This window comes from Sparus aurata, chromosome 15 (genome assembly GCF_900880675.1).
Source record: "Sparus aurata chromosome 15, fSpaAur1.1, whole genome shotgun sequence".
Lineage (NCBI taxonomy): Eukaryota > Metazoa > Chordata > Actinopteri > Spariformes > Sparidae > Sparus > Sparus aurata.
This window is the reverse complement of record NC_044201.1, coordinates 30,587,812-30,607,634: the sequence shown is the minus strand read 5'-3', so window position 1 is coordinate 30,607,634 and position 19,823 is coordinate 30,587,812. Positions and strand designations below refer to the sequence as shown.

At 39.5% G+C, this 19,823-nt stretch overlaps 1 protein-coding gene across 3 annotated transcripts; it reads left to right on the top strand.

The window, feature by feature from the left end:
* Window positions 1-775: 775 nt before the first annotated feature.
* LOC115596137 (nuclear factor 7, brain-like) lies at window positions 776-19,597 on the top strand. 3 transcript variants are annotated; one of them, XM_030440952.1, is made up of 3 exons: window positions 14,154-14,306; window positions 16,816-16,940; window positions 17,035-19,597. In XM_030440952.1, the coding sequence occupies exon 3, from the start codon at window positions 17,052-17,054 to the stop codon at window positions 18,444-18,446; it is 1,395 nt and encodes a 464-aa protein (XP_030296812.1). In that variant the 5' UTR covers window positions 14,154-14,306; window positions 16,816-16,940; window positions 17,035-17,051; the 3' UTR covers window positions 18,447-19,597. The 3 variants fall into 3 exon arrangements, with proteins under 3 accessions (XP_030296811.1, XP_030296812.1, XP_030296813.1); XM_030440951.1 differs by lacking the exons at window positions 14,154-14,306; window positions 16,816-16,940; window positions 17,035-19,597 and adding exons at window positions 776-862; window positions 956-2,421; XM_030440953.1 differs by lacking the exon at window positions 14,154-14,306 and having other exon boundaries at window positions 16,803-16,940.
* The last annotated feature ends 226 nt before the right edge of the window (window positions 19,598-19,823 follow it).

Here is a 19,823-nt window from a genome sequence, read left to right as displayed (position 1 = left end):
CAAGTCTGAAAACTCACAAAACTAACTTAAAAAACTAAACATTTTAATGTTTAAATCGTGTTTCACCTTTACCAGAATGTCACTGTGGCTTAATGTGGACTGTCTTAAAACACAAATCGCATGAATCACTAAATCATTAAAAGTAAAAAAAAAAAGAACTTGTTTGAACATTTAAACACACTTGAATATTACAGTAGAAATAATGTATGGACATATTTTTTTTTTAGTTCTAGCTGAATACTTATTATAACAGGGAATACTTTAATATTGACTGGTAACATGACTCAAGAAGTTAGAAAAAGTATTTTTCAAACTTGTCAAAATCTTATCAGAGGTCATCACTGGAGAGTCGCTTCATAGAGCACAAGCCATTTACACACATTTAACTTATCCCAGTCAATTTTCATCACAGAGAAATAAAATCAAAATTAATTGTTTGAACTTTATTTTCTATTAATATTTCCTCTTGGCACATTTCAGAAAATGATGAACCGTTAACATCAGTAATAATATAATAGAGAACACTAGAGTTAAGGCAGTGCTGGCGGTGGTTCCAATGGGACTATAGCCCCTCCAACAACAAGTGTATCAGAATACATTTCCTGCAATGAATCAAGACTTTGGACTGAAACACTCCCCTGAGTCACATGTGATCAACAGCATTGAGCAGAAGTCTGACAAAGCTCCTCCCACATCTGACTCACACGAGACAAACATGAAACAGTTTGTGTGCATGTGTCTCTTTAGTACAGAACTACCAACGGACAATCAGATCCTGAACTAACAACGTCCTCTGAGTGAGTTCATCTACAGGAGAGAGGAGGAGGAAACTACAACACTGCAGACGCTCCACACACTGAAGGTGAATACGACCAGAACCAGAATTGAAAGTAAACTTATGAATTGAAGGAGGAAGTGGAGCTGTGACTGACTGTACTGTCTGCTGTGTTCACAGCGTCACTCAGAGACAAAATGGCTTCCAGGTTAGAGGACGATCTCTGCTGTCCAGTGTGTCATGATGTCTTCAGAGAGCCTGTCGTTCTGTCATGTAGCCACAGCTTCTGTAAAGACTGTCTGCAGAGCTGGTGGACAGAGAAAGAAATCAGAGAGTGTCCAGCTTGTAAGAGAAGATCTTCAAGGGAACATCCACCTGTAAACCTGGTGTTAAAGAACCTGTGTGAGTCCTTCTTACAGGAGAGAGATCAGAGAGCTTCAGAGGGTCTCTGCAGTCGGCACTCTGAGAAACTCAAACTCTTCTGTCTGGACCATCAGCAGCCGGTGTGTGTCGTCTGCAGAGACTCAGAACAACACACCAACCACAGATTCAGACCCATCGATGAAGCTGCACAACAACACAAGAACAAACTTCAGGAAACTCTGGAGCCTTTAAAGAAGAAGTTAAAGGTTTTTGAAAAAGTTAAAGTGGAGTTTGATCAGGCAGCAAAACACACGAAGGTCCAGGCCAGACACACAAAGAGGCAGATTAAGGATCAGTTTAAAAAGCTGCACCAGTTTCTAGAAGAGGAAAAGGAGGCCAGGATGGCTGCACTGAGGGAGGAAGAGGAGCAGAAGAGTCAGATGATGAAGGAGAAGATGGAGGCTCTGAGCAGAGAGATAGCAGCTCTTTCACACACAGTCAGAGCCACAGAGGAGGAGCTGAGAGCTGAAGACGTCTCATTCCTGCACAACTACAAGGCTGCAGTGGAAAGAGTCCAGCAGCGCCTCCTGCTGGAGGATCCACAGCTGCCCTCAGGAGCTCTGATAGACCAGGCCAAACACCTGGGCAACCTGAGCTTCAACATCTGGAAAAAGATGAAGGACATGGTCTCCTACACTCCTGTGGTTCTGGACCCAAACACTGCTTATCCAGGACACATCCTGTCTGACGATCTGAGCAGTGTGAGAGGAGGAGAGAGACAGAAGCTTCCTGATAATCCAGAGAGGTTTGTTAACCTCTATTCTGTCCTGGGCTCTGAGGGCTTTAACTCAGGGACTCACAGCTGGGACATCGAGGTTGGAGATAGTACATACTGGAGACTGGGTGTATGTGCAGAGTCTCTCCAGAGGAAGGGATGCATACCATCTGGATTATGGAGAATAGGTTTATGTGAAGGTAAATACTCAGTGCGGTCAGTACCAGCTCTATCCATTGATCTCCTAGTGCAGAAGAAGCTCCAGAGGATCAAAGTGAATCTGGACTGGAACAGAGGAAAGCTGTCGTTCTCTGATCCTGATACTAACACACACCTACACACCTTCACACACACTTTCACTGAGAGGATGTTTCCATTCTTTTTGACTGGGGATAAACTCCCACTGAAGATATCACCCCTGAAGGTGTGTGTGACAGTGGAACAGAGCAGTTAAAGAAGTATTTTATCTCTGGAAAGACGGCCCTTAAATAAAACTGTCTCTCTCTACAGTAGAAAGTCAAAATATGTTTAAACTGATGCTACATGAGCAGAGAAAACAGAGTAAAAACGATGTGGTGTTCACTTTTATGCAAAAGGTAGAAAGACTACAACACCCAGAGTGCACAGCGCTGCATCTGATTGGAAGGGTCTTTGTTTTGGCTCATAGAAAGTACAAAAAGAGGAGACAGTGAGCCGGTTGGATGCTGACGAACAATATTGTGTTGCAGCTGAACGTGAAAAACTACAATATCTACAATGTTGTTTCTTTAAAGGTGTTATTGAAAACATTCAGGCTCTAAATGTGGCGTTCCATCTCCTCCTTCCATCACATTCACGTTACGACACCGCTGTTGTTCCAATCATCTGCCCCCTCAGGTGGTTGCCAGTTTGTGCACTGGCTAACTTTTCTAACACTAGCTAGCTAACGTTAACCTTTTTCCCACAAACTGGCAACTACCAATACTGCTGATCAGTGACGACACACAGACACCACGTGATACAAACTGTGTGATACTATTGGCTGACAAACCTTGTTAGAAGTTGAACCAACTGTCAGAATTCTGACACAGAGATAAACAGAACAATTAATTAGGACCCGACAAACATTTTAAAAATGATTTACTCACAATCATAATAATGTTTTTAAGGAAAAGAGAGACTTTTATTCTGCACAGTTCTACGAGCTCTGTAGATGTTTAATCTTAAAAAAGATTTGTCAACATGTTGTTTAAATTAAAACTCACAGAATTCGACCAGTTAATCTTCACCTGCTCCTCCTGCTGTCTCATTATTCACAAACACAAATGTGGATTTTTATATTGTTGGTTTTTTTTACAGTTTGCTTTCTGTTTCTATCGTAAACGTTTTCAGGAGGAAAAGATTTCTTAGTTTCTCCATGTCACCATATGCGTGTGTGTGTGTGTGTAGAAGTTTCCTCATAGTAATTTCTTTAACAAAATTGATAAAACACATTTGAAGTAATATTATGGCAATGGACCTTAAAAGAAGCTTTACTGTAAATGTTTTGTTTTTCAACCCTATTTGCTTTATTGACATGAATGTGTGTATGTGGTATGAAGAACTAAAAAATGGGCACAAATAAAGAAATCACTTAATAATTGCATGTTTTGTTGCTTACATCCAAAAACTTCATAATCTGAACTACAATTTGAAATAAAGTCTCCAAACAAAAAATTCTAATTTTTATCATATGAAATGTTTGTAATGAAATAAATATGTTAAGTGATCCAAAATACTGTAAATGTACCATTTTTCTCTCTCTCTAGATGTAATAAAGTCACAATGATTCTGATTCTATGTGTTTTCAGCTTCCATCAGTTGAACGCTGCTGTCAGTCATCTTTTCAGTGAGAGGAGGAGTCGTTCTATATTTAAGGTGGACGCCTCAGTTTGGGCTGAAGTAAAGTTGTTGATAAAGAACTGAATCTTTCTCTGATGTTTCTCCCTTCATACAGGGTTAAAACTTCAAACATTAGAATGAGAGAATATGTAAAATAACCAAACACTGAATAAAGACAATAGAAGTCATTAAACCAGACACATTAATGTATGGGGTGCCGATTGTAAAGTTGAGCATGCTAAAATAAACAGCGCCTTTTTGCCACATTTCGAACAATCCCCATAAAAAAACAGATGTGAACTTTATGTTACTTTTGACTAGATTTACAGCAATGTTAGTGATATATACTTCTGTTGTAAAAATATAATTTCGATGTTAAATCTAAATTAAAATATCTAAATCTAAATGTTAAATGTTGAATCTAAATATAAATGTCAAATCTGAATGTTAATTCTGAATCTAAATGTGAAATATAAATCAAATGTTAAATATTAATATAAATGTTAAATAAAAATGTTCATTGTTGAAACTAAATCTAAATGTTAAATATATTTATAAATGTTAAATGTTGAATAGAAATCTTAATATTAAATATACAAGTTAAACATAAATACAAATGTTAATTTTAAATCTAAATGCTAAACGTTAAATCTAAATGTTCAATCTAAACCTAAACATTAAATCTAAATGCTAAAAGTTGAATTTAAATTTCATAGGTGAAGCTAAATATTTAGCTTATATGCAAATTTACACTGCCTGTCACTGGAAATCCCAAAATTAAAGCTCATTGAAGCTCAACAATCACTATCCGCAGCCTTCTTTGGGTAGTCACACAGAGTGATTGCTATGCGCTGTTAGTCACATCTCCTCACTGTACTGTCATGTTGCCGTCCACCATGTCCAGCAACATAGATGGAAACACTGGCAGGGCCGTTTTTGCAGCAATACAGAGGTTCAGCAATGCGTCTGAAATGACACCGGCAGTAGCCCTTTTGACTGAGGTCGCATTATCCCCGCAGCGGTAATGCTGTGAGTCTATGAGTCTGTGAAAAGGGCTAGTGACAGCTACAGCATCCACCACAGCCCTCGGTAGCTTTTATTTTGGTACATCCATTGACAACATATGGGAATGGTCGGCTGGAGATTGTGTGCACCTATTACAAGAGTCAGTTACTTTGAGGTAAATCCGAGATGGCCTCAAATTAGTGTAGTGAACTTTGGGCACAGCTTTACACTGCAGGAGGCCATGCCACACACAGATTGAAGAGAAGTGAACCAACCATAAGACTTGTTGCCAATAATCATCAGGCAGCGTGGTTCCCAGCTCTTGATCCCAAGAATCATTGGGGCCAGACACTGGGCTATCAATAGTAGAATTGATAAGAATGTAAATGCTGGCAATTAGTCATCTCTGTTCAGGATTAAGAGCCAATAAGAGTCTACCAGAGTTTCCAGGGGACGACTAGGGAATTTGGGGTTGTGATTCCGAATAAAATGCCTCATCTGATAAAAGACAAATATGTGGTAATTAGGTATGTGCCATTTCTCTGTGAGCTCAGATAAGAACAAAAAAATCCTTTAGTTGTAAATGTTCTTAAATTTAGTTATCCCTTTATCAAAAAATGACCAGACTTACCTGCACATCCTATTAAATGATGAATGAATTATGGAGATACAAAAACTTGTTTTGTTATTGAGATGTGATTGAATGAAACAAATCAAAGATAATAAGGTAATTAAGTTGTCCGAATAAAAATGATTTAAGCGTCAGACATTCAGGACGTAACGTTGGTGAGTAAATGAAATAATGAGGTCATTATAATAAAGTTTTCTCATGTGAGCAGATAATTAAAATCACTTCAGTTCTCCACCTCCAGACTCTCCTCATGTTTCACCAAAATATAACTTCAGTCAGAAGACAAAGATCCTCATTGGCTGATTGTAAACAAATAAATAAACAAACTCTCTTTGTTTTTATAGCTGAATAAGCAAACTGACCTTAAAGGACAACACAGTTTATACTGTCTTACTGTGTTTATATGTGGTGGACCCTGCCACTTTTCTATTTTCAAACAGTGTTCTGGGACCTTTTTTTCCTCTGAGAACCATTTGTTTATTCACTGATGGAGAAAAGTTTGTATTATGACCTCATTAATATTGTAAATGTTAACTACATAGCACCCCTTTTAATGCTGATTATTGGGCCATTGGGTGATAAACAGTTGCATTTATCTTCAGTCAGTGCGACTAAACTCTCAGTCTCTTACTGAGGACACTCTTTGTAAATATCTGAAGATTTACTTACAGAGTCAAATGAATATTAAGTGAACAAAACAGACTCTATGTGTAAGTAACTGTTTAACAGAAACACCTGTTTCACTGCTTCCTGTCTCTCAACACAACAAATATTGTGATTTAAATATCTCACTGTGGGCTCAGTCTGAATCCTTTCATAAAGAATGTAATAATTCAAAATTAGTTATGTAGGAGATAAACTACTTATTAATTAAATGTATTAATCACTTGAGATTAATAAAGCAATTGTAAGTGGGGCACCACCTCCGTTCTTTTATCTCTTTGACTTATCCGGAGGAAATTAATCAAATTCAACCAAGCAAGCTTAAATTAATCAATATCAATCAAGGTTAGCTTATATCGACAACAATTAATTCTAATCAATTTGAAATCAATGTATTCAATGTCATTACTGAAGTAGTGACTTCTACACTCAGTTACCATTGGCTCTTCACAGTAAAACAAACCGCCACTGACAACGACATGCAGTTAAATATATTTATTTGACTAAATAGTTCAGAGTGATGTTGGGTTTAAATCTGTTAAGAAATGAGACACGGACACGGAGATTGTCTTTCTAGGCAAAGGGGAAGAGCAGAAGTCAGCACACAAAGTCTGGGCTCCTGAGTTCCAATGAGCTGCTCTCCCCAAGCATCTTTTATTCACCTACAACATGGCGTAAACGTATATGATTGGCTCTTTGACAGTACATATAAGTCATACAGTTGTTATGCACGATGGAGAAGTACACGTACACACTTTCGGACCTATGGCCTTCAGCATCTATCCTTCACACAAACATTCTTATGATGTCCACATCAGTTATTCACACAAGATGCCATTCGAGGCCTTGTGGTCCCGCCGGAGGGTGAGTGTGTTTCTTCGCAGTACTTTTCCAGGAGCTCGGTACATTTCCACAAACATATAAAGGAAGACAAGCAGGTTATATCAATGCAATGCAAGAAAACTGATAATATAAGCATAATTTTTCCAACAGTGAATAAATTAGATGACAAATTAAACAAGTGACAAAATTAACAGGTAATGGAAAGATGCTGAGTGTGTAATGACTAATGTAATGAGTTCATGAATCATATGTTGCTGATGTTGATATTGCGGGTTGGGTGAAGTCAATTAAATATTAAAATAATTATTTAATGCTAACAGAGCCCCTAACCAAATTTCTCATGAAATCAAAGATATTAGCTCAGAGCCAAAGGGACACCAACTCATATTTCATACGTGTGAATCCAGCAGGATGAAGGAATGGATTCTTGTCTGCGCGTCATTTGGAGAGTCAGCAAGCTGCATGTAGTCGTCTTCAGCGGCCTTGGCTGTCCTTTAACTGCAGGGTGGCAGTGTTGATCAAATACCCAGCTGGTGGCACAGCTCGGGTCCGTTGGGAGCAGAGCCAGTTCGACCAGGCAAAAGAGTCTTTCTTTTGTTGGAAACCACTAACACGGTTTATTAAACAGCTGATCGCGTAAGCATCTTTGTTAATGCTGATAAAGATGATGATCTTGATCCATCGCTCTGAGTGGTGGTTCTTAGTCTCTGAATGATGAACTATTTTAACTTCTTCGCTAAAATAACTGAAGAATGCTTCACCAGCCAATCTAGTTATCCTTGCTTAACTTAGTGAGAGAGAATGTCAAATTAGAGTTCAATTTTTTTGAATCAGGTAACAACACTTAACTTGATGAAACAAATTCAAACAGAACTTCGTTCTGGAAGAAACTCAACAAAAGTTGAAGTAAAAAATATAAACGTTACAAAAGTAATGCACCAGCAACTTCTATTAAGAGTGATGTCTTGAAGAGAGTAACACTTGAAGTATAAAAAGAAAGAGCCCGTGCTTAATTCGTAAAAAATTAAGTAAGTAGCTTAAAGCTTAAAGTGAAGAGTTTCAAGAAGTACATATAAAGGTAGAATGAAGTGAAGAGTAGTAATAGTGGTAGAAGTAGAGAGAACTCAGAGAGTGTTTGGTCCAGTCTGATAGCAGGCGTGACACAAAGGGAGGGCAGGGCTGCCAGTGTTCATCTCAGAGCTGATAACAAGTCACAAAATTCACAAAACTAACTAAACTAAACTAACATTTTAAAGTTTAAATCGTTTTTCACCTTTCCCAGACTGACACCATGGCTTAGTGTGGACTGTCTCAAAACTCAAATCGCATGAATCACTAAATCATTAACAGTCAAAAAAAGAACTTGGTTGAACATTTGACAGACTTGATTATTACAGCAGAAATAATTAATGCACATATTTCTTTTAGTTCTAGCTTAATACTTCTTATAACAGGAAATACTTTAATATTAAATAGCAACATGATTTAGAAAAAGTATTTTTCACACATTTAACTTATCTCAGTCATTTTTCATCACAGAAAAAATACAATTTAAATTAATTGAATGAACTTTGTGTCCTGATAATATGTTAATTTCCAGAGGATTAGGTTCTGGCTTAAGAGTTATTCTAACTTTGTTCAAATCTGGAAGAGAGTAGAAGACTCTAAGGAATGTAAAGTGGAGTCAAAGTCATAAATCACTGCAGTCTGCATGTGTTTTCTCATCAGGTGAGGATGAGAGGATTTTAAAGGGGGAGAATTTAACTCTGGGCGTGTGTGTGTGTTGGTTGAAACAAGAGCGATGAGGGAATTTCAAAGGGGGGAGTGACAGCAGGGAAAATGACAGCAGTGTTAGTCTCATTTACAAATACGAGAGATATTCAATTATAACATGTCATTTTCAAAAGACAGTTCGTCAGTCTCACTAGTTTTCAATTCAGTTGAACCTGACTTGACCCTGAAAGGAAAAATGGGGTGTCTCCAGCGGGGCAGTGGTAAATATAGTTTTACAACCTAAGAGGGCCTCTAGAGATGGCTGCGATAGAGGAAATATTGTCTGTTGGGTGTCCAAAATGATGTCTTTATTCTTCAGAAAATAAAGTTCCTTTGTCCAGATAGAGATAATCAGAGGCTGTGTATGGAGCCTCCTGGTACAAAGGGGTCACAAGGTCAATTCATCTATAAAAAGTTGTTTACCTTGCAGAGAGGCAGAAAGGCCTCAGTTCATACTTAAAAGAAGAAGCATGTGTTCCTACAGTTATGTTAAATAAATATTTGTTTTTGGATCAAGGCTGGACAACAAATTAACAGAACATGCAGATACTGGGGCCCAAATAACTGTGACAATATTATCAAGTTAACATATCTTGAGGTTAATATTTCCTCTTGACAAGTTTCAGAAAAGTATGATCCTTTAATATCAGTAATAACATAATAGGGAACACTACAGTTCAGGCAGTGCTGGCGCTGGTTCTGATGGGACTTTAGCCCCTTCAACAACACAACAAGTGTATCTGACTATATTTCCTGCAATTAATCAGGACTTTGGACTCAAACACTCCCCTGAGTTACATGTGAACCAACAGCATTCAGCAGACGTCTGACAAAGCTCCGCCTCATCTGACTGACCTGAGACAAACAGGAAGCAGTTTGTCGGTGTGTGTGTGTGTCTCTTTAGTACAGAACCGCCAACAGACGTTCGGATTCACCTTCAGACTGAACTAACAACGTCCTCTGAGTGAGTTCATCTACAGGACAGAGGAGGAGGAAACTACAACACTGCAGAAGCTCCACACGCTGAAGGTGAGTCCAACCAGAACCAGAACTCAAAGTAAAGTTCAGTGAGTGAAGGAGGAAGTGGAGCTGTGACTGACTGTACTGTCTGCTGTGTTCACAGCATCACTCAGAGACAAAATGGCTTCCAGGTTAGAGGAGGATCTCTGCTGTCCTGTCTGTCTTGAAATCTTTAAAGATCCTGTCATCCTGTCATGTAGCCACAGCTTCTGTAAAGACTGTCTGCAGAGCTGCTGGGCAGAGAAAGAAATCAGAGAGTGTCCAGTTTGTAAGAGAAGATCTACAAAGGATTTTACACCTCCTAACTTGGCGTTAAAGAACCTGTGTGAGACCTTCTTACAGGAGAGAGATCAGAGAGCTTCAGAGGATCTCTGCAGTCGGCACTCTGAGAAACTCAAACTCTTCTGTCTGGACCATCAGCAGCCGGTGTGTCTCGTCTGCAGAGACTCAGAACAACACACCAACCACAGAATCAGACCCATCGATGAAGCTGCACGACAACACAAGAAGACACTTCAGGAAACTCTGGAGTCTTTAAAGAAGAAGTTAAAGGTTTTTGAAGAAGTTAAAGTGGAGTTTAATCAGACAGCAGAACACATGAAGGTCCAGGCCCGACACACAGAGAGGCAGATTAAGGATCAGTTTAAAAAGCTTCACCAGTTTCTAGAAGAGGAAGAGGAGGCCAGGATGGCTGCACTGAGGGAGGAAGAGGAGCAGAAGAGTCAGATGATGAAGAAGAAGATGGAGGCTCTGAGCAGAGAGATAGCAGCTCTTTCACACACAGTCAGAGCCACAGAGGAGGAGCTGAGAGCTGAAGACGTCTCATTCCTGCACAACTACAAGGCTGCAGTGGAAAGAGTCCAGCAGCGCCCCCTGCTGGAGGATCCACAGCTGCCCTCAGGAGCTCTGATAGACCAGGCCAAACACCTGGGCAACCTGAGCTTCAACATCTGGAACAAGATGAAGGACATGGTCTCCTACACTCCTGTGGTTCTGGACCCAAACACTGCTCATCCAAACCTGATCCTGTCTGAAGATCTGAGCAGTGTGAGACCAGGAGAGATACAGAAGCTTCCTGATAATCCAGAGAGATTTGTTAACCTCTGGTTTGTCAGGGGCTCTGAGGGCTTTAACTCAGGGACTCACAGCTGGGACGTCGAGGTTGGAGACAGTACAGACTGGTCACTGGGTGTGTGTGCAGAGTCTGTCCAGAGGAAGGGAGACACACGGTCTGGATTATGGGTAATATTTTTATACGAAGGTAAATACTCAGTGTGGTCAGCATCAGCTCCATCCACTGGTCTTGTAGTGCAGAAGAAGCTCCAGAGGATCAGAGTGAATCTGGACTGGAACAGAGGAAAGCTGTTGTTCTCTGATCCTGATACTAACACACACCTACACACCTTCAGACACACTTTCACTGAGAGGATGTTTCCAGTCATTGACAGTGATAATGAACTCCCAGTGAAGATATCACCCCTGAAGGTGTGTGTGACAGTGGAACAGAGCAGTTAAAGAAGTATTTAAAGAAGTATTTTATCTCTGGAAAGACGGCCCTTAAATAAAACTGTCTCTCTCTGAAGTAGAAAGACATACAGTTTTGAACTTGATGCTACATGAGCAAAGAAAACAGAGTAAAAGTGCTGTGGTGTTCACTTCTACTCAAAAGGTAGAAAGACTACAACACCCAGAGTGCACAGTGCTGCACCTGATTGGACGGGGCTTGGTTTTGGCTCAGAGAAAGTTCTGAAAGAGGAGACAGTGAGGCGGCTGGATGCTGAAGAACAATATTGTGTTGCAGCTGAACTGTGAAAAACTATAATATCCAGGATGTTGTTTCTTTAAGGTTGTTATTGACAACATTCAGGCTCTAAATGTGGCGTTCCATCTCCTCCTTCCATCACATTTACATCACAACACCTGTTTTGTTCCAATCATCTGCCCCCTCAGGTGGTTGCCAGTTTGTGCACTAGCTAACTTTTCTAACACTAGCTAGCTAACGGTAACCTTTTTCCCCACAAACTGGCAACTACCAAGACTGTTGATCAGTGACAACACACAGACACCATGTGATACAAACTGTGTGATACTATTGGCTGACAAACCTCGTTAGAAGCTGAACCAACTGTCAGAATTCTGACACAGAGATAAGCAGAACAATTAATTTGTATCTGACAAACATTTTTAAATGATTTCTTCACAATCATAATAATGTTTTTAATGACAAGAGAGACTTATATTCTGCAACATTCTACAAGATCTGTAGATGTTTTATCTTAAAAATGGTTTGTCAACATAAAAATGTTGTAAACATGTAGTTTAAATTAAAAATCACAGAATTCAACCCGTTAATCTTCACCTGCTCCTCCTGCTGTCTCATTATTCACAAAACACGGATGTTGATTTTTCTGTTGTTGTTTTTTTAATTTGACAGTCTGCTTTGTGTTTCTATTGTCGACCTTTTCATGAATAAATGATTTCTTAGTTTCTGATATCAATGTGATGGTGTAAAATATCAATGTAAAATCAAATAAAAAATCAAAATCAACATGTTCAATATTAAATGTAAATGTAGATATAAATGTCTAATCTAAATATTAAATGTCAAATATAAATGTTAAATATAAATGCTAAATGTTAAATATAAATGCTAAAGGTTAAATCTAAATGTCACGGGTGAATCTAAATATTTAGAGTGCAGCGCAATCACTCCGTCTGACTACGCGAAGAAGACTGCAGATAGCGCTTGTTAGCGTCAATGAGCTTTAAGTTTGCTATTTCCAGTGACAGGCAGTGTGAATTTGCATATTAGCTAAACAATTTGCTTCATACACGTCTAAGACTCCTACAATATAACTGGTTGATGAGGAAGTATATTACTCCAGCAAAATTAAACAAATTCAATTCGAATATCCCAGACACCTGTAATAGATGTGGGGTAAATAATGGCACTTAATTTCACTGCCTCTGGCAGTGTCCAAGAGTGAGGGAGTTTTGGGGGGAGGTTAGAATGTCAGTACAGGAAATCCTCTTAATAAGATTAGAACTGGAACCTAGGCTCTTTCTGCTAGGTCTTTACCGAGAGGGACATAGAATAAAGCATCATTAAAAAATGTTTATAAATACCTTTTCTAATTTTGTAAACCCTCCACTTCTTGTTTACCCCTGGAAAGGATTTCTTATACTCTTAAGGACAGACAGGAGGTATTTCAAAACATATGGGGTTGTTTCATCAAAAATATGAAGGACTATGATCTGTTGCGCCTGATGGACGGGCCTGAAAAATTATAGCTGCACCCTCTGCACGACCCAGTTTCTCCTGCTCTCTGGACTATATGACAATGCATCTTCTATGGACTCATGATGTGGCGCGTTCATGGAGGAGGCACCCGGACCGCCATGTTTTTTGTTTTGTTTTGTTTTCTTGGGACAGTTGTATGGAGTAAGTGTGTATAGAATGGAAAACTTGATCTGACGGTATATGGCTGTACACTTCTGTACCTCTTTACACACCTCTCTGTTGCTATATGTTCTTGTACGTCTTTTTCTGTAAAATGAAAATTCAATAAAGATAGTTAAAAAAAATGTAGCTTCACCCGTGACATTTAGATTGAACATTTAGCATTTAGATTTAACATTTAGATATAACTTTTAGCATTTATATTTAAATTCAACATTTATATTTATATTTAACCTTTATATTTAACATTTATGTTTATATTTAACATTTATATTGACATTTCACATTTAGCTTTAGATTTAACATTTAGATTTAGATTTAACATTTAGATATAGATTTAACATTTGGATATAAATTAAACATTTAGATTTAACATTGAAATTATATTTTTACAAGAGAAGAAAATATCACAGAGCTCACAAATATTGCTCCAAGTCTGGTCAATGGGGTTTGTTGCTAAATGTGGCGAAAGGTTGCTGTTTATTTTAGCATGCTCAACTTTACAATCAGCGCCCCATACATTTATGTTTCTGTTTTCATGTTTTCTATTGTCTTCATTCAGTGTTTGGTTATTTTACATATTCTCTCATATTTATATTTGAAGTTTTTACCCTTATTGAAGAGAGAAACAGCAGAGAGAAATAAATGGGTCTAAACTGAACTGAGAGATATGCAGTTCTTCAGTCAGCAACATCACATGAACCCAGAGCCGGCCCTGGGCATAGGCAGTATAGGCAAATGCTAGGGGCGCCGTCATCCATGGGGGACGCTGAAAACGGGGGGAGAAAATAAAAATAATGATAAAAAATAAAATAGAAATATTTTTTTACCAGTGCCATTACTACTATTATTTTGAAATATTATATAAGCCCACATCAACATAACGTCATAGCAAAGACTATTAAATAACTGAGAGGCCTTTTTTCTGGGTTCTGGCTCGTTGCAGGGTACCTGTCCTCTGTGAGGGGGGTGGGTCTAGAGGCGAGCTGCCTGAATCTGACCGGACCGAGACCTCATACCAAGAGAGAGAGTTACTGATGCTGTAGCGGAATCACAAGGTCCAAAAGACTGAAACCATCCGGCACCCAGTGAAGGAAAAGAAGGAAAGAAGAGGAAGAAAAACATGAAGAAGATACAGGTACAGTAACGTCAATGTGATAACGCAAATGAAATTAATAGTTTAATGCATAGCAGTTGTTGGAGCAGAGTGTTAACTTGCTAGCTTACCTCAGACGATAGCAGCATTTTTTGATAATCAATAAATAGCTGAGTCAACGTGTGTTAATTTTACTCCACCTTAAATTCATCAGGGATATTTGGAAAGTTAACGTTAGGCCTGTTCAGGTGTTATTTTACAGGTGTCTTTCCTGCTTGTATGTCAGTTAAAATGCTACTAATTTTCCATCATAAAGTGTCAAAAATGCGTATAGCTTCCTGTGGAGGAGGGGTGGCTATGGCACAATCTAGATGCTCTGGGCATACAGATTGGGGTCAACAAAGATAAACACAGTTCACAAGTGTAGTTTGCTTATCAAACCTTAAACATGGACTAAATGGAATTCAGGGTAGTAACAATCAGAGGATTGTCTCTTAAAATTGACTCGGGCTGAAACACGTGCTAGTAAAAGCTAAGTACAAAACTTCTGTTTCACAGGGCTGGCAGCACACTGTGGCTCTATCTCTGGCTCTACTTCTTACTCAGGCTGAAATGCAAGGCAGTAACAACCAGATACTTAAAAGAACACTTAAATAGTCATCAAATTAGGACAGCTTGACTACAATGCATTGAATACAGGATATTCAAATGCTGAACTGAAATCCTAATTTCTACAGAGCACTGAATTGATAGCAGCATTCGCAAATGACTTGAAGTGGCAGTTAATAACCTAAAAGATTTTGGTTAAGCAAATGGGTTATAAATTTGATTAATAAATCAATTCTCATCACACTGCAATTGTTTATAAGTACAAATCAACATCTACTCCTGTAGTAGACTAGTGGGTTAAATGTCAAGACTTTTAGCTAAAGGGTTCAAGTTGTGAATCTCAAATTTTGGCAATGGCCAAATTATGCTGAAATTAATATTGCATATTTATGAATGATTGCTAACAGTACACTGCCTCACATGGGGCACCATTATGTTGGGCCTTACATTACATGAGGCACAATAAAGTAGTGTTTATGCAACATTAAAATGGAGATTTAGGATAAATTTGGCTATCAATAATAATGAATGATTATCAGGGATAATTATCAATTATGATAAATAATATGATCCAATTTACATTAGATCACCTTGGGGCACCAGCCTTGAAGAAGGGAAAACAAAGCAAATTTACTAAATCGGTCTCAGTTCCTGACAGTGTAGAGGTTGGCAACATTCACACTTGTGTAATATCAAATAGACAGCAAGAAGGTTCAAAAGTCTTTATTCAATACTAAGATGAAAACACAGTAACTAACATGTACTATATACAGGTATGTGTGAGTGTGTGTGTGTGTCTGGCAGAGCAAAGAAACTGTGCTGGTCACTGATATCATATGTGTGTGTGATATGCTCCAGGCTCAAGGAATGTGTGTGCGTGTGTGTGTGTGTGTGTGTGTGTGTGTTTGATGCCAGGTTAGAGAAGATGGTTAGTTGCAGAGACTCTGAGTCTGTGTAAAGCAGCATTCGACTAAAACACTCAAACAGTGAACAAACACATAAATTGAACACATATGCATTAAGTCAACCAGAGTTTAAAGTCCTGTGCTTAGCCATGCTATGCTATCTAAGCCCAGTTCAACGATGCCAGTTTTTGAAGAAAAGGTGCTGATGGTTGCAGGAGAAGGTTGGGATTCCAATGTTGAATGCTGTACTTTCTGTGCAAGGTCTGATGAAATTTGGCAGAGGAGGAAATGGTTTGCTTCTTTCCTTTGCAAGGATAGCAGCTCAGTGCTAATTTGCTTGGTGTTCCTCAGATTGTGAAGTTAGCTGGCAAGCTTTGTGTCGCAGCTGCTGGTGCTAACTGATATGGAATACTCGCAGGACTTTGTGTCACTGCAGTGAGAAGAAGTTCTTTGGACCAAATGCAGCTTGCAGCGCTCAGCAGCTGGAGAGGGTGTATGGAGCCTCCTGCTACAGAATAGTCACAAGGTCAAATAAGCTAGAAAAGTGATTTACCTTGCAGAGATGCAGAAAGGCCTCAGTTCATAGTTTAAAGAAGAAACATGTGTTCATACAGTTATGTTAAATAAATATTTGTAGAATGTGTTTGGATCAAGGCTAGACAAAAAAATACACAGAACATGAAGATATTGTGGCCCAAATAACTGTGACAGTATTATCAAGTTAATATATTTTGAGGTTAATATTTCCTGTTGACAAGTTTCAGAAAAGGATGAACCTTTAATATCAGTAATAATATAATAGAGAACACTACAGTTCAGGCAGTGCTAGCGCTTATTCTGATGGGTCTATAGCCCCTCCAGCAACACAGCAACTGTATCAGATTACATTTCCAGCATGAATCATAACTTTGGACTGAAACACTCCCCTGCGTCACATGTGGACCAACTGCATTTAGCAGACGTCTGACAAAGCTCCGCCCTCACCGGACTGACCTGAGGCAAACCAGAAAACAGTTTGTGTGTGTGTGTCTCTTTAGTACAGAACCACTGACAGACGATCAGATCCACCTTCGTACTGAACTAACAACGTCTTCTGAGTGAGTTCATCTACAGTAGAGAGGAGGAGGAAACTACAACACTGCAGAAGCTCCACACGCTGAAGGTGAGTCTGACCAGAACCAGAACTCAAAGTAAAGTTCAGTGAGTGAAGGAGGGAGTGGAGCTGTGACTGACTGTACTGTCTGCTGTGTTCACAGCGTCACTCAGAGACTAAATGGCTTCCAGGTTAGAGGAGGATCTCTGCTGTCCGGTGTGTCGTGATGTCTTCAGAGAGCCTGTCGTTCTGTCATGTAGCCACAGCTTCTGTAAAGACTGTCTGCAGAGCTGGTGGACAGAGAAAGAAATCAGAGAGTGTCCAGTTTGTAAGAGAAGATCTTCAAAGTACAATCCACCTTTAAACCTGGTGTTAAAGAACCTGTGTGAGACCTTCTTACAGGAGAGAGATCAGAGAGCTTCAGAGGATCTCTGCAGTCGGCACTCCGAGAAACTCAAACTCTTCTGTCTGGACCATCAGCAGCCAGTGTGTCTCGTCTGCAGAGACTCAGAACAACACACCAACCACAGATTCAGACCCATCGATGAAGCTGCACGACAACACAAGAAGGAACTTCAGGAAACTCTGGAGCCTTTGGAGGAGAAGTTACAGTTTTTTGAAGAAGTGATAGTGAAGTTTGATCAGACAGCAGAACACATGAAGGTCCAGGCCCGACACACACAGAGGCAGATTAAGGATCAGTTTAAGAAGCTTGACCAGTTTCGAGAAGAGGAAGAGGAGGCCAGGATGGCAGCACTGAGGGAGGAAGAGGAGCAGAAGAGTCAGATGATGAAAGAGAAGATGGGGGCTCTGAGTAGCGAGATAGCAGCTCTTTCACACACAGTCAGAGCCACAGAGGAGGAGCTGAGAGCTGAAGACGTCTCATTCCTGCACAACTACAAGGCTGCAGTGGAAAGAGTCCAGCAGTGCCTCCTGCTGGAGGATCCACAGCTGCCCTCAGGAGCTCTGATAGACCAGGCCAAACACCTGGGCAACCTGAGCTTCAACATCTGGAACAAGATGAAAGAGATGGTCTCCTACACTCCTGTGATTCTGGACCCAAACGCTGCTCATCCAATCCTCATCCTGCCTGAAGATCTGAGCAGTGTGAGACGAGTAGATGGACAGCAGCTTCCTGATAATCCAGAGAGGTTTGATGGTCACAGATTTGTGCTGGGCTCTGAGGGCTTTAACTCAGGGACTCACAGCTGGGACGTTGAGGTTGGAGACAGTGCAGACTGGTCATTGGGTGTGTTAGCAGAGTCTGTCCAGAGGAAGAGACAAATACAGTTCGGATTATGGCTAATGTTGTTATACGAAGATAAATACTCAGTGTGGTCAGCATCAGCTCCATCCACTGTTCTCGTAGTGCAGAAGAAGCTCCAGAGGATCAGAGTGAATCTGGACTGGAACAGAGGAAAGCTGTCGTTCTCTGATCCTGATACTAACACACACCTACACACCTTCACACACACTTTCACTGAGAGGATGTTTCCATTCATTAGCACTTTGGATAAACTCCCACTGAAGATATCACCCCTGAAGGTGTGTGTGACAGTGGAACAGAGCAGGTAAAGAAGTATTTCATCTCTGGAAAGACAGCCCTTGAATAAAACTTTCTTTCTCTGCAGTAGAAAGACAAAACGTTTGGAACTTTATGGTACATGAGCAGAGAAAACAGAGTAAAAGGACTGTGGTGTTTACTTCTACTCAAAAGGTAGAAATACTACAACACCCAGAGTGCACAGCGCTGCATCTGATTGGACAGGGCTTGGTTTTGGCTCAGAGAAAGTTCTGAAAGAGGAAACAGTGAGGCAGCTGGATGGTGACGAACAATATTGTGTTGCAGCTGAACGGTGAAAAACTATAATATCCACCATTGTTGTTTCTTTAAAGGTGTTATTGAAAACATTCAGGCTCTAAATGTGGCGGTCCATCTCCTCCTTCCATCACATTCACGTCAGAACACCTCTGTTGTTCCAATCATCTGCCCCCTCAGGCGGTTGCCAGTTTGTGCATTCACTAACGTTACTAACGCTAGCTAGCTAACGGTAACCTTTGTCACCACAAACTGGCAACTACCAAGACTGTTGATCAGTGACGACACACAGACACCATGTGATACAAACTGTGTGATACTATTGGCTGACAAACCTCTTTAGAAGCTGAACCAACTGTCAGAATTCTGATGCAGAGACAAACAGGACAAATTAATTTGGACCTGACAAACATTTAAAGTGATTTACTCACAATCATAATGATGTTTTAAAGGAAAAGAGAGACTTTTATTCTGTACCATTCTATGAGCTCTGTAGATGTTTTATCTTGAAAATGATTTGTCAACATAAAAATGTTGTCAACATGTTTTTTAAATTGAAAATCAGGGAATTCAACCTGTTCATCTTCACCTGCTCTTCCTGATTCACTAAACACAGATGGTGATTTTTCAGTTGTTGTTTTTTTCAGTTTGAATGTTTGATTTGTGTTTCTATTCTATTGTTGAAGTCCCCTCTTGGCAATTCCTTTAAGTTAATAGAACATATTTTAAGTAACATCATAGTAAAAGACCTTAGAAGAAGCTTTTCTATTCTGTTTTTGTTTTATTCAAAATGACCGGAAACAAAGGCCCCCTTTTAGAAGTGGAGACATGTAGTGCCCTGTTTGCCCTATGAACCAGAATGTATGTGTGTGTGTGTGTGTGTGTGTGTGTGTGAGAGAGAGAGAGAGAGAGAGAGAGAGAGAGAGAGAGACCATGAAGAACCAAATAAAAGATGGGCACAAATAGATAAATAAATAAATAAATAAGTGCATGTTCAGATCCAAAAACTTTACAATCTGAACTAGAATCTGAAATAAAGTTTCTACAAAATGAAATCAAAGTTTGATGGGATAAGTGAAATGTTTCTTGATGAAATACATATGTAAAATGATCCAAAATACTGTAAAGTGGAC

Coding starts and splice junctions, on each gene's coding strand:
- LOC115596137 (XM_030440952.1), top strand. CDS start 17,052: ATGGCTTCCAGGTTAGAGGAGGATCTCTGCTGTCCGGTGTGTCGTGAT.